The sequence below is a fragment of the Coenobita brevimanus genome, chromosome 14 (assembly GCF_032717465.1).
Source record: "Coenobita brevimanus isolate Jiangsu-jjx chromosome 14, ASM3271746v2, whole genome shotgun sequence".
In the NCBI taxonomy this organism is placed as follows: Eukaryota; Metazoa; Arthropoda; class Malacostraca; order Decapoda; family Coenobitidae; genus Coenobita; species Coenobita brevimanus.
In genome coordinates this window covers 16,412,431-16,426,968 of record NC_136967.1, presented here as the reverse complement: position 1 = coordinate 16,426,968, position 14,538 = coordinate 16,412,431, and the positions used below count along the sequence as shown (strand labels likewise).

The following is a 14,538-nucleotide window of genomic DNA, read 5'->3' as shown; positions in this document are numbered from 1 at the left end:
ACTATCTCATTTGCCTTATTCAGTTCTTCTCTTTCCCTTTCTGACCTTATTGTCATTCGTTTTTCTTTTAGTCCTGAAATTATCGTGCATTTTTTCTTGTCTGCTACATCCCTAACTAAAGATTCTCTACTTCTTAGTACCCTAACCACTTCCTTTTCCACCTTTTCCCTGCTTTGTTGTTCTATGGTCTCCTTCAAATTTATATTTCCTTCCTCCTGGATTTTCTTCCACCCTTTGTGTTGCTCCTTGATTTCCTTAATATGTTCATCATGCATCCTTGACTTTGATTCATGCTCTTCCAGTTTACTTTTCATCCTGTCCCTTTCCTCTTCCAACCTCTTGTTTTCCCTCTTGAGCTGTTTTATTTCATTTGTGGCAGATTCATTACTCAGTTTTAATTCCATAACTTGCTTTTCTTGTTCAGCATTGCATGTACAGATGTTATCCAACTTGTTCTGCTGTATCTTAATCACTTTATCCTGTTCTAAGCTCCAATCCTGCAAGTCTTTAATTATTGACCATACCTTCTTACATTCCTGGACATTACTCTTTGCCATTTTCTCCACTCATGCAACTCTTGTTTGATTCAGTTTAACACTTCCTTCACCCTTATCCTCGTCGGTAAAACCCTCAGAGTCGCTGCCATCAAGTGTAAACAAAGAGCTACCTCCTTCCACCATAATGCAACCAACGAAAACTTTACACTTTCACTGTATTTTGTACTTTTCTTGGACCAAAATCTGCGTTTTTTTTCACCACTATCATACGGGACCACCATTCACGTATTCATTTACATAGTCACAATAAGCTGGATTCCTTTTTGCCCCTGGTTCAGTGATTTATTTCCCAAGATCCACTAAGCTCCGTCTCTGTCGGAGACCTATGTGTGTGTGTGTGTGTGTGTTCTTGCCTAATTGTATCTTTACAGGAATGAGTCAAGCTCATACTCTCCTGTTTATTAAACCATTTTTATCATACATATTCTTAAATTTATGAATAGTTTTGGTACTCACTATTTCATTCAGTAGTGCATTCCTCTCATCAATTGCCCTATTTGGGAAACTGAATTTCTTTATATCTTTGTCACCTGCATTTTTATGCAGTTTTTTGCAGTGTCCTCTTGCTGCTGCTTCCTCATAGGTTATACACTCATTGATGTCCAGTTTCTCATTCCCTGAGATGTACGGTACATTTATTTATAAACCATATAAACAAATTTTTTGTGGTAGGTGGGGGTGCTTACCATCCACTCACTCAATGTAGTGCTACTCTCGGGTGTCTGCCCTGTCCTCTCTTCCATCCTTCTTTCCTTCCATCTTCTTCTGTCTTTCTTTTCTTCATTCTTTCCTCATCTTTCTGCCTGCGGGTGACTTTACACTCCCTCTTCTGTCTTTCATTCCTTCATTCTTTCCTCTTCCTTCTGCCCGTGGGTGACTACACTGAGTGACAAGCCAAATGGTTTCCTGTACACGAGGAAACCATTTACTATTCTGGGTGGTAACCATATAACCAAATTTTGGCACCTGGTGATTTAGTGGGTAATTATTGTGCTCCAATCGGATTGAGCCGGTGAAGGTTTATATCCAAGGGGTGGTTGAGGTTTATTGCTCACGTAATGCCACTCAGGGATGAGTGAGGCTGGTCACTCTCATCTTAAATATCAGGACCAACTGCCTAGCCCCGGGCTCCTAAGCTCCTCATGGGGCAACGTAGGATTGGATGATGGATGGATGGATAAACAAATTTTGGCGCCTGGTGGTTTTAGTGGGTAATTTTGGCGCTCCAATCAGATTGAATTGGTGAAGGTTTATATCCAAGGGATGGTTGGGGTTAATTGCTCACGTAATGCCACTCAGGGATGAGTGAGGCTAGTTACTCTCATCTTAAATGTCAGGACCAACTTGCCTAGCCTTGGGCTCCTACACTTCTCGTGGGGCATTATAGGATTCAACGATGATGATGATGATAATAATAATAATAATAATAATAATAATAATGATGTCTCCTCTTTTCCTTCTCTTGTAATATTGATAGGTTCAGTTTTTCTAGTCTTTCTTCATAGCTTAGATCCTTTAAGCTTGGTACCTATCTTTAGCGGGCCTTTGTGTTTTTTAAATCTTATCTATGTGTTTTTTGAGATGAGGATTCCAGACTACAGATGCATACTCCAGGGTTGGTCTGATGAATGATGTTATTATCTTTCTCAGCATGTCTTCATTTATATATGTGAATGCTATTTTCATATTAGCAAGCAGTGTATGCATGTTCCGCACCTTCTCACGCATGTGGTCAGCCGGAGACAGTCTGTTTTGTTGTTATAGTCTGTTACTGATAATCATTCCGAGGTCCTTCTCCTTTTCTGATATGTGTAGGGTTGAACATCCTAGCTTATAATCCCAATCTGGTCTGATTTTCACTTTTGCCAAACTTAATTACTGTACATGGCATTTGTCCCCCATTGAATATTTGGCCATCTATTACTCCATTCATGAAGCTTATTTTTTACTCTACTTGTGGCTCTGTGCAAGAGTCTGTTTGTAATTCTCCTTTGTATTTTTGCATCATCAGCAAACATATTTAGATGGCTTCCATTTCCATTGTTGCTGTCTGTATCATATATATGTACTAAAAGCATATTTGGTGCCAGCACTGAGCACTCTGGAACTCTGCTAGTCACTTTCCTCCTTGATGAGTAATTAACCCTTAGTACTGATCTCATTTCCCTTTTTCCAAGAAAATCCTATGCATCCAACAGTACAGATTACCTTGGTCTCCACCTTGATGGTACAGTTTCCATAAAAGTCTTTGTGTGGTACTCTGTCAAATGCTTTCTTAAAATCTAAATACTGTAGTTACTGTCCATGCATCCTTCTCTTTTCTGTAGTGTTTCTGCAACTCTATAATAATAGATTTGTAACATATGATTTTCTTTCTCTAAAATTTTCCTTCTCTAAAACTGAACTGTCTTTCTGTTATTATATTGTATTTTTCCAGATGATTTACCCAGATTTTTCTTAGCAGCTTTTCTAGTACTGTGCCTAAAACAATGGTCAGGGATACTGGTTGGTAATTGAGTTGATTTTGTCTAATTTCTTTCTTGAATAAGGGAACAATGTTTGCTTTCTGCCAGATATTGGGTAGTTTAATTTGGCATAACTCCTTCACACCCATGCCACAGGGCGTCATGTAGCCTGGCCCCCCCCCCCCCCCCAACCATAAACGTGCAGAAAAAATACTTAACAGAAAATACATATTTTGTCTTCAGTAGAGTGTCATATGTTCCCTTCCTTTATAAATGCAATATATATAACATATATTCATTACATACACACATCTTACTTACCTACTGTACACATACGTTTCATGAGTTGTAACTGGTCTCCATTTTAGGCCATGTACTTTACCTTTACTAGGATTCACAGCCCAGTACACATCAGCCCTTTCTTTCACCCTTGAACACAATTTTGGCATCACCTCGTCATCAAGAAAATGACTAAAAGCAGCCCCAGGGGAAGCAAAAGTAGGGGGCATTATATCCTGGGCAGCACCATTACTGAAGGCAGGAATGGCGTCTGACCGTTAGTCTGCAAAAATGTCCACCGGAAACCTCCACCCACTCTCCTCAATCGAGTCATCTTCCCTCCATAATTCAATATTAGTTAGTGATAACTAACTGTCAGTACTATCATCCTCACTGGACTCCTCTGGCACATATGATGCATCAGAATGTTTGTCACTACTGTCTGACATGGCTGTGTATTCATGAAAACAATCACTGAAAAAAATCACAATAAATTCCCAATATGGCAGTGCACAGATACGACTGTCGACTTAATCCTACCTTCTCGAGTGCCAAACACAAACTGAGAGCCAAGTACAAAGTACGAGCCAATAAAACTCTGTGGGAGCAGTGACGTTTCAGATGACATCATTTGTCTCAGCTGTCATTGGTTGGTGGATCGAGCTTATTTTTCTTTCCTAGTGAGGTATACCGGGCTCAGAGAATGCATATAGATCAATAAACCACGTCCCAATACATACAGATGCTATGGAACATAAAAGGCCACATTATGGGCGGCATTACTCAGCACTTTGTGAACTTAAACACATACGTCACGGGTGCGAAGGGGTTAAGGATTCCTTGAATATTAAATATATTGGTCTACTTAACTCTTCTGCACATTCATGTAGCACCCAACCTGAAATTTCGTTAGGACCATTTGCTTTTCCTTTGTCTAATTTACTCTACGCTTCCTGTACCTCTTGTTCTGATATTTGTATATATATATCTGGTAATGCTGTATGTGTGGGTGTGCATGTTTCTTATCATCCCTTTCAAAATTACTTTCTTCTGTAATAGGAGATTGGAAATATTTGTTAAGAACTTTGCAAATATCATTTTCTTGGATATAGGTTTTCCCCTCATCCAAGATGGACTGTAATTTGTCTTTAACTTTGGCTTTGGTTCGAATGTAGCTGTATAACAGCTGTTACTTCCCCGTCCCACACAGCCACAGGCTCCAACAGCAGTAGTTCAGTGGGAAGTACATTGCCCAGTGTGTTGTTCTTTCTAGAGGCAGCCTTTCATTGTACAGTACACAGGATCAGCTTAGGCATCGTAAATAAACTCTGGCTTGTTAAGTTCACTGTCTTTATTTTCCAAGTAATTACACTTAATGCTTGCCAGCTTCACATCATTGTTTCACCCATATCAGAGCTATACAATCTTCACTGACTATACTGACACTTAATGCTTGCTAACTACAGTTCACTATTTTCACAAGTACCGAAGATGTACAAACTGCACTGACACTGAACACTCAAACTGAACTGAAAACCTACTGAAACTGCTCTAGTCTCTTCCCTATCCTTGTATAAGCTTCCTATGTACTTGAATCTTCTACTACATTCACAGGAAAGCAACAATTGCCAACTCAGAGACATCCAAAACATGCTCGAGTTTTCTTACACTCTATAACACTCTAAATTATGTAGCATACAAATGTAAATTAAATTACATAATTTAACAAACAGTCACATAAATAAAACATTATTGAGAAAAAGAGCACAAAAATTAATGTACAACTTACAAAATAACTAGGCTTACAATGGCAGGCTAACTGGCAGCACTGATGCGTAATGGAACTACGATAAAAATTGGGAGTTCTCCAGCACAATCTAGCTAGCAGCCCAGCTTCTCAACACTATCCCGTCCCTAATCCTTTTGTCATCCCGACAAAACTACACAGTGTATACATAGTCCTTAACCCAAACTAAACATTTAATTATACACAAAGTAATCTTTCAGCTTATCAGGTCTTCTCCTGTGCTGCTTCCAGTGTCCCTGCGCCTCCAGACAGTCCACTCCTCCTGGAATGTCTTCGTCCTCTTCCTGATGCACTTCTCTTGGGAAACTGTCACCATCCTCATGTACTTCAGTTCGTTGGTCCTCCTTAACATCCTCAGCTGCAGAAGAGCACAATCCCTTGGAGTACTGTCCCAAGCTGTACTGTCCTGGCCCATGGTACTGCCACAGACAGTTCACGTATAGGCTACCACCTTTGGGCGAGATTTCCTGCCTCCCCAAATCTGGTATGTTACGTCTGATAGGTGGTCCAGCACAGTGTAAGGCCAGTTCCATGGGCTCTGCAGCTTCGGTGACTGTCACTTCTTTCGCTGATGATTGTATAACCAAACTTGGTCACCATCCTTGAAGCTCACCTCACTTGCCATAGCATCATACTTGCACTTCATCACTTTGCCCGAAAACTTTAGAGCTTCTCGCATCTGATGATGTACCTCAGCCAGCCTTTCCTGAAGATACTTCGCATAGCTGGAGGTGTCTGTAGGCATCTCTTCACCGGGTGATCTTCCCACTAACAAGTCAACAGGTAAGAGTAACTCGTGGCCCAGCATCGGTTTTGCGGGAGTGTAGCTGGTAGACTCATGAGATGCAGACCAATATGCCATCAGCAGTGTAGGTAAATTCTGGTCACATTCCGCTTGCCCCTCTACATAGTACTTGGCCAGTTCTTGTCCCATGGTCCGGATGAATTTCTCCACCGTCCCATTTGACTGTGGTCTTAGTGGAGTCATCCTGGTCTTCTTGATCTCCAGTAACTTGCAGCACTCACAGAACGCAGCAGACTTAAAGTTTCTACCCTGGTCTGATGTAGCTCTTGTGGCATCCCAAAACAACAGAAAAACTGCTCAGCCAACACCTAAGCAACAGTGGCAACCTCTTGATCAGGGATGGCATAGGCTTCTGGCCACTTTGTGAAGTAGTCCATACGACACATATATACCAGTTTCCTCTTTCAGTGAATGGCAGAGGTCCAGCAATGTCCATCGCGACTATTTCCATTGGTGCACCCACTTGGTACAGCTGGAGAGGGACACAATCACATTTCTTGGGTTCCTTCTTAGCGCAATATACATCACACGCCCGACACTACTGTTCAACATTCTGATGCATGCCAGTCCAGTAGAACCTCTCTCGCAGCTACCTTAGAGTTTTCTTCACTCCCGGGTGCCCACTAGTAATCTGGTTGTGGGACTCATCCAAATCTTGGACCTCATTTTCTCAGGAATCACCAGTTGTCAATACTTGCTGAGGCCATTGGATGCCTCCCACTGATGCTGCAGTAGTCCATTGTTCAAACGAAGAAGGTCTCACTGATACCAGTAGCTCTTGGTTGCAGGGCTGAATCTAGAAATCTCCTCCCAAGATGGTTGCATTGTACTTTGCTGCAGCCATTCTAGCATTGGTTATAAATCTGTATCCTCCATCTGCATCCTGTCATCTGCATCTGACACTGGCCCTGTCACTACACTGTGGCAGCATTTCTTGCTAAGATCCCCATTCCTGATACACTGCTTGCCGTCTGTTCTTCCGTCTTCTCTCATACTATCAATTAAGGTTCTCTTGCATTTCCTCATTGGTGGAGCCTCTTTGGAAAAACTGGCTGGTTGTAGCTTCTTGTCACTAGTCTTTACTAATTTACCCACATCCATCTTGTCTTCGGCAGCCTTCTTCTTGCCGTCCTTCTCATTTGGACAATCATAGCTGAAGTGTCCCACCTCACTGTATGTCCAACACCCGTTTGTTGCAATCATGGGTTTCCTTGCACAGTTCCGTTCTTGCTCCTTCCTTCATTTGTAACAATCCGCCTTCTTATGTCCTGGCTTCTCGCAGAACCAGCAACCTCCTCTGATCTCCTGTTCCCTCCTCCACCTGTTGCAATCCACATTCTGATATCCTCGCATCTCACAAATACAGTACCAGCAACTTCATCTTATCTTCTCCTGTTCCCTCTTCCACATGTAACAGTTCTCTTTCCTATGTCCTGCCTTTTCACAATACCAGCAGCTTCCTTCAAATTTTCCACTTCACGTACCTGCGCCTTTCTTACCTTGAAGCCCACACTATGACCAGGCTGAAACGTTGATGTACTGGACCTGACCTAGGACTCAAATTCTAGAGCCCTGGCTAGTGCTTCTTGAATGCTTTTGGGTTGTGCCTGCCTCACTTGCACTTTCAACTCTGCACTATCAAGAGCATTGATAAACTGGTCCCTCAGAAGAACAGCCAACAGATTAGGTGCTGCTCCAGGGTACACCTTGTATGCCATACTCTCTGGGTCATGAGCAAGCTGCTGTAGAGATTCACCCTGAGCTTGTACATGGCTCTGGAATCTTGCTTTGTAAACCTCAGTCTGGTACATGGTCCCATATCTGCACTCCAGTACTTCTACCAAGGACTGATAACTGTTCCTCTCCTCTACTGACATCTGGCCCAGAATTTCCATTGCAGCACCTTTGAGGCTTGTAGCAAGCTGCTTTGCCTTCTGCCTGTCATCCTAACCATTTTGATCAGCAAGTAGCTCAAACTGCACCCAGTAAGTTTCTGAAGATACTCTACCATCAGATTCCTGAGGTTTCTTTTTAATTGGACCCCAATTATAGCCATGCACTTCACTGGTTTTGGGCCTAAAAACTGGGACATCATAATTAAGTTCAGGACTTAAAACTTCTGCATTCTGATTATTCAGCCCTGTAATGCTACACCAATGGTACATCCCCAACCCAGACTGCCACAGGCTCCAACAGCAGATGTTCAGTATAAGAAGGATGTTGCCCAGTGAGTTGTTCTTCCTAGAGGCAGCATTTCAGTATATAGTACACAGGATCAGCTCAGGCATTGCAGATAAACACTGGCTTCATAAGTTCACTTTATTTTCCAGATAATTACACTTAATGTTTGCCAGCTTCACTACATTGTTTTCACCAGTACCAGAGCTATACAATCATCACTAACTGCACTGACACTTAATGCTTGCTAGCTACACATCAATGTTTTCACAAGTACCGAAGATATACAGACTGCACTGACACTGAACTATGCTCAAAATGAACTGAAAACTGACTGAAACTGCTGTAGTCCCATCCCCATCCTTATATAAGTTTCCCATTTACTAGACTCTTCTACTGCATTTGCAGAAAAGCAACAATTGCCAACTTGGAGATATCCGAAACATGCCAGAGTTTTCTTACACTGCATAACACTAAATTATTTAGCATACAAACTTAAATTACATCTATCTATCTATCTGTCTATTGCCAGACGCCTCAATCCCGTTCGGGGTGGCCACAAACAAATCGCCTCCAAGTCGCCCTGTTCCCTGCCATTTCACTGCCCTGCTCCCAACTCACACCCCCCTCTCTCATATACCTCTCCACCTCATCCCTCCATCTCATCCTCGGCCTCCCCCTCCCTCTTCCCCCCTCCACCTCACTCACATACACTCTCTTCGTCAGTCTTTCACCCTCCATTCTTTCCACATGGCCAAACCACCTCAGTGTGTTCCTCATAACGCTTCCTATCACATCCACATCAACTCCACAACTGCTTTTTATATCCTCATTCGTCAGCCTGTCTCTCCATGTGGCTCCACAGGCTCCTCTTAAATAACTCATTTCCACTGCTCTCACTCTTGACTTGTGTCCTTCCAACAACGTCCAAGCTTCACTTCCGTACGTTTGAGTTGGATCACAATACTGTACTGTCATGTAGTAACTTTTTCACTTCCATGCTCACTTCCCTGTTTCTTATCACTGCTTTCAAAGAACCAGCAACCTTTCTTCCCTGCTGTACCCTTTCCAGCACTTCACCCTCCAAACCTCCATCCTTACTCATCACACTACCCAAGTACTGTACTTAAACGTACTCACATTTTCCAATTCCTCACCATCCAACCTCGCTGTACATTCACTGACTTCACCTCTCTCAAAGACCATCACTTTACCCTTCCCTACATTCACCTTTAGATTCCGTTTCTTACACACTCTCCCAAACTCATCCAACAAGCCTTGCAGCTCCCCTTCGTCTTCACTCAACAACACAGTATCATCTGCAAACAACAGTACTGGGAGTTTCCAAACACTATCCTCTCTCACCAGGGCCACTCCAACATCCACTACCCTACCTTGTACCTCTTTTATTACCCCATCCATGTACAGATTGAACAACCATGGAGACATGACACATCCCTGTTTCAAACCAATTTTCAAAGAGAAAAATTCACTTAGTTCACCATCCACACGCACTGCAGCCTTCGCACCATCGTACATACTCTTCACAGCATTCAACAACTTCCCATCTACTCCATATATTCTTAACACTTTCCACAATCCTTGTCTATCCACCCTGTCATATGCTTTCTCCAAATCCATGAAAGCCACATACAACTTCTTTCCTTTCTCTAGAAACTTTTCCACTAAAGATCTAAGAATGAATATGTGATCAACACAACCTTTTCCCTTCCTAAAGCCTCCCTGTTCTTCTACAACTAATTTCTCTGTTCTTTCTCTAACTCTGTCAATAAGTATCCTACCATACACTTTTCCTATTATACTAAGAAGACAAATGCCCCTATGATTACCACACACTTCTTTTTCCCCTTTTCCTTTGTACAAGGGAATAATTATACCTGACTTCCAATCCTCTGGGACTCTACCTTCCTCCCAGGCCAATCTGCACATCTTCCACATCCATTCTACTACTATCTCTCTCCCATGCTTCAGCATTTCACCACACACTCAATCAATTCCTGGGGCTTTCCCTGATTTAACTTTCTTCATTGCTTCCACATAATTTAACAATTTAATAAATAAAATAATATTGAGAGAAAGAGCACAAAAATTCATGTACAACTTACAAAATAACTACCGTAGGCTTACAATAGCAGGCTAACTGGCAATTCTGACATGTAGTGGAACTACGGGAAAAATTGGAAATTCTACATCACAATCTAACTAGCAATCCAGCTTCTCAACATAGCTTTGGTTGATCGCTACTTTTACTTATAATGCCTTCCTTAAACTGTTTTTGAGCATCTCTCCTTATCCTTGTACTGTATAACCATTTCTTGCCTGTTTATACAGTAGTTGTTATATGCCCTTTCACTGTTGTGTCTTGTTTATCTCTTCCACAGCAAGTCTGAGTTCTCTTTTGATTTTTTACTTTATGTGTTAAACTACTTCTTTATCCTAATTCTGTGTCTTTGTGCTGAGGGATATAATTTTGGACTCCTATTTCATAAAATTCACAGAATTTTCTTCATAATTATAACATTCATATCTTGTCCTCTAAACTCCTTTTCCCAATCAACTTCTATGAAGTACTTCTTTAGGTCATGGTAGTTGCCCTTTTTGTAGTTTAGGTTCTTTTTGTAACTTTCATTACTTTTAACAGTGTCATATGCAGTCCTGAAGTTGCAGTGTAATACTGCATGGTCGCTTTTGCTGAATGGAGGGTCATACATTTATGCAGTTTATATTATTATCTTTGGATCATCTAGTCCTCTTTTTCTGGTGTTTTCCTTTACATACTGTGTTAGGTAAAACTCCTGTACAAGATCCAGGAGCTTTTGATCCCAACAGCTTTAACCCCTTAACTGCGGAGCGTCACTTTTGTGACGCTCGGGAACAAGGGATCATACCACGGGGGGTCACATTTGTGATTTTGTGTTATTTTGAATTCGCCCAGGCTTTCAAGTGGTGGCTTGTATCATCTATCAGTACTTCCAGTGTCCAGCTATACTCAGTTCTGCTAATGTCATCTGTACTCCCATCCACTGTTGACGATTTAGCCATTTTTCTCCTGTCCTTGACTCCCCTCCCCCCTCCTTACCTCCCCTCCATTACCCTCTCCTCCCACCTGACCAGCTGCGCTGCGCAACACAAATGTTGGACAGATTTTTCCACTCATTTTATCCATTGAAATGTGCCTTTTGCCCTATTCTTATACAATATATAAAAGAAAGAGAAAAGGTAATTGATACTGCCATACGTCTGGAATGGGCTAATTATCACCTGGCAACACCTCACGTGCACTTGTTCGCTAATTTTTCCTGCTTGTTTCCCCTTGAAATATGCTGTATGACCTGTTCTCATAATAAAAATATATATAAGAAAGGAAGGGAGAAGCCTAAGTGATATTTACGTTCACCTGGAACTACCTAATTTATTATGTATTGTCTAGATTTCCTGCCAATCATTTCATAGCGTATATATTAGCAGCTATCACAACGCCATGGTGGTGCAGGAAAATTTTTGAGAGATAAATAGAAACCACGTTGAGTACACCGCTTCCCGTCCGATCAGCGAAGTTAAGCAATGTTGGGTCTGGTTAGTACTTGGATGGGTGACCGCCTGGGAACACCAGATGCTGTTGGCATCCTTACGTGTCAAGTGAGGTTGGTGGAGGATTAGTGCCCCTCCCCGTAAAACAATTAACTCTAAGCCCTTGGCCACCCCGTCTGGGATACGTGGCATCTGGCAATGAATGAATGAAAAACCACGCTGACATTGGCAGCCCTTCACTGCCACTAGGCAACAGCATTCAGTTTACTGTTGTCTTTCAAGATGAAACCACGTCGGATTCATGCCTGTCCAATTCCACCGCTTTTTAGCCTCATGCAAAGGGCCCTGTGACCTCTACCCCTACTAAAACTCGTGTGGAAAGGGGTAAAGGGCTAAGTGACTGCTGTGGAATGTGAACTGGGTAATTTATCAATGATCATGATGGACAGTGACTACGATCTTTCTGGTGACTCTCAGTGCAAGTGGAAATGTAAATAATGTGTAAATAATGTGTAAACAGCAAGTGAAAGCAATGAATGTAAATATAACTGAACAGTGGAAAATAGTTTTATAAGTTACTGCAAGTGACAGTGCATAACATAGTGTAAATAAAATAGAAATGTAAATAATGTAAATAAAATAGAGAATGTAAATAGAAATGTAAATAAGTAGTAATATAAGAATATGAGTATATGTACTAGGAGTAATGAAAGTGAAAGTTTCACTCTAGCACATATGAATACTGGAAGTTACAAAAGTGAAAGTGACAGATTCATTTGCCACACTAGTATACAGGAAGAGAAAGTGAATGCCTGGTGTGAAAATAAACTACTAGTACTGAAAGAAACTTATAGATAAATATTGTATATATAAATAAGTGTAATAAAGTACTAGGAATATAAAGTGTGAGTGTGTTTATAAATAATAAATGACAGCTCCGCCTCAGAATACCATCGGGGAACCAGCACGGAAGGAAAGCTCGTTTGTGCTCGTAGTTTACATTGCTTTCGCAGTGTTTTATTTTTGGAATATGGATTCCAAACTACTTGAAATTCATAGAATAGTGTTTGTAGTTATAATATCAGGCAGTGGTAACCATATTACGGGGTATTGGGAAGTGTAAAGTAGAGACTTCGTTACCCAACTTCAGAAGTCTCCACAAGTCCTACGGTAGACGACGAAGGCTCAACAAACATCCCAGGGGAAAGCTGATGGTATGTGCCATATGCATATTTAATTTTAATATTCTAGGACTAATAACTGATTTTTGGCAAATATTTTTAAAAAGTCAGTTGGAGTGCGAATATCCTCGCGGGAAGCGCAAGGAGCACAAAAACAACCCCACGGTGTAGGGGTTAATAGCTTCTTACATCTAGAGTATTCCAACTTATATTAGTATTGAAATCTCCTGTTAATATAACTCCTTCAGATTTCTCTTCCATTCTATGTAGTAGGGCTCTCCAACTCTGAATTGTACTTTCTGCCAGGTCTTTATATTTGCCTCTCTCCCAAGGGTTTATTTTGGGTGGCATGTATAAATTTGCCACAGTTATTTTCCCTTCAGATGTATTAATCTCTAATGCAATAATTCCTACTTGTGAGGGTATGTCTAGTTCTATCTCTTTGACCTGTAGTTTTTTCTTTGTTAATAGCAGAACTCCTCCCCCTTTTTTCAAATTTCTATCTCTTCTCCATATTTTGTAATCCTCAAAGCTTAGGGTGTCGTTTGATATCCTTGGAATTAATTGTTTCAGTTAGGCAGATAATATGAGGTTCCCATTTCTTTAGTATAGTCATTTATTTCTAATAATTTGGATACCATTCCATCTACATTTGAGTACATCAACTTAATCATGTTGTTTACATATTTGACAGTTTGAGTCTACTACCTTCCTTTTTCTTAGTCCCTGTTGTTTATGTACCACTTTCTTATATGTAATCCCACTTTGTGTGTGTGTGTGTGTGTGCACGCATTTGCACACGCATTCGTACATGCATTCATGTTAACAATAGTAGCTACACTGTATGTTGTTACACCTTGCAAAGTAATGTGGCTCTGGATATTACTGTTATCAGTTTGTGCATTTGTTCATCTAGCATATTGTGATATTTTTATTTGCATTTGATTCAGGGTCAGTCTTTGTGGATGAAGTGTGCAGCCTGATGGAGAAACGTCGTGGTGAGAACTTGACAGTGGTGCTGGAGGAAGCTCGGAGGCGCATCCACCGGATCCTCTTTGCATCCAGTACCAGTGCATTTCAGGGCTCAGCCAAGCAGGCCTGTTACCACGAGAGCACCCTCCAGAAGACGTTCCTTATCCCTTGACCCATCTAAGCCTTATTCGTAAAAGAATTTTCAGTATACAAAAGGATACAGAAGGTTTAGGGTAAGGAAGTGTAACTCGGTGATGATTGAGAAGAATACTTAATCTTATTATTGTGAATTCAGACATTGGTAATGAACTCAGGATACTGTAATTGGTTGTGCAATTGAAGATTATCTTCTGATGAACTGTGATTAGAGATTCTCTTTCCAGCATAGGCCGTTAACCCTTTAACCGCGGGTGTCATTCCAGAATGACGTTGCAAAAACTGGACCAAACCGCAGGTGTCATTCTCGAATGTTTGTGAATATTTTGAATACCCCGCGTTTTTTCCGTGCGCCAATTGTTTCAAGGGAGAGTAGCTATTAAGTTCTTTCACTCCAGCCAACCCCCACCTCCCTCTTCCCCCCCCTGGGGCCCCACCTCCCACCCCCTGGGCCCCCCACCCCACCCCGGACCAAACACGCATCAGTATCTGTCCAGCTGTGTGAGTGACAACACTGCTGATGTGATAGTGAAGTGCAGGCAATTACAGTGCCTTTTACCTGCCTTAGTGAACACAGAGTGGGTGT

General features: G+C 41.5%; 1 protein-coding gene and 1 pseudogene across 1 annotated transcript in view; both read left to right on the top strand.

The window, feature by feature from the left end:
• LOC145390021 (uncharacterized) overlaps positions 1–13,968 on the top strand; it is a 182,665-nt gene extending 168,697 nt beyond the window's left edge. Inside the window, exon 8 of the mRNA XM_080265113.1 lies at positions 13,775–13,968. Coding sequence (XP_080121239.1) covers positions 13,775–13,968 — 194 coding nt within the window. The remainder of the gene's footprint in view (positions 1–13,774) is intronic.
• LOC145390478 (5S ribosomal RNA) lies at positions 11,621–11,737 on the top strand (annotated as a pseudogene).
• Positions 13,969–14,538: the final 570 nt, after the last annotated feature.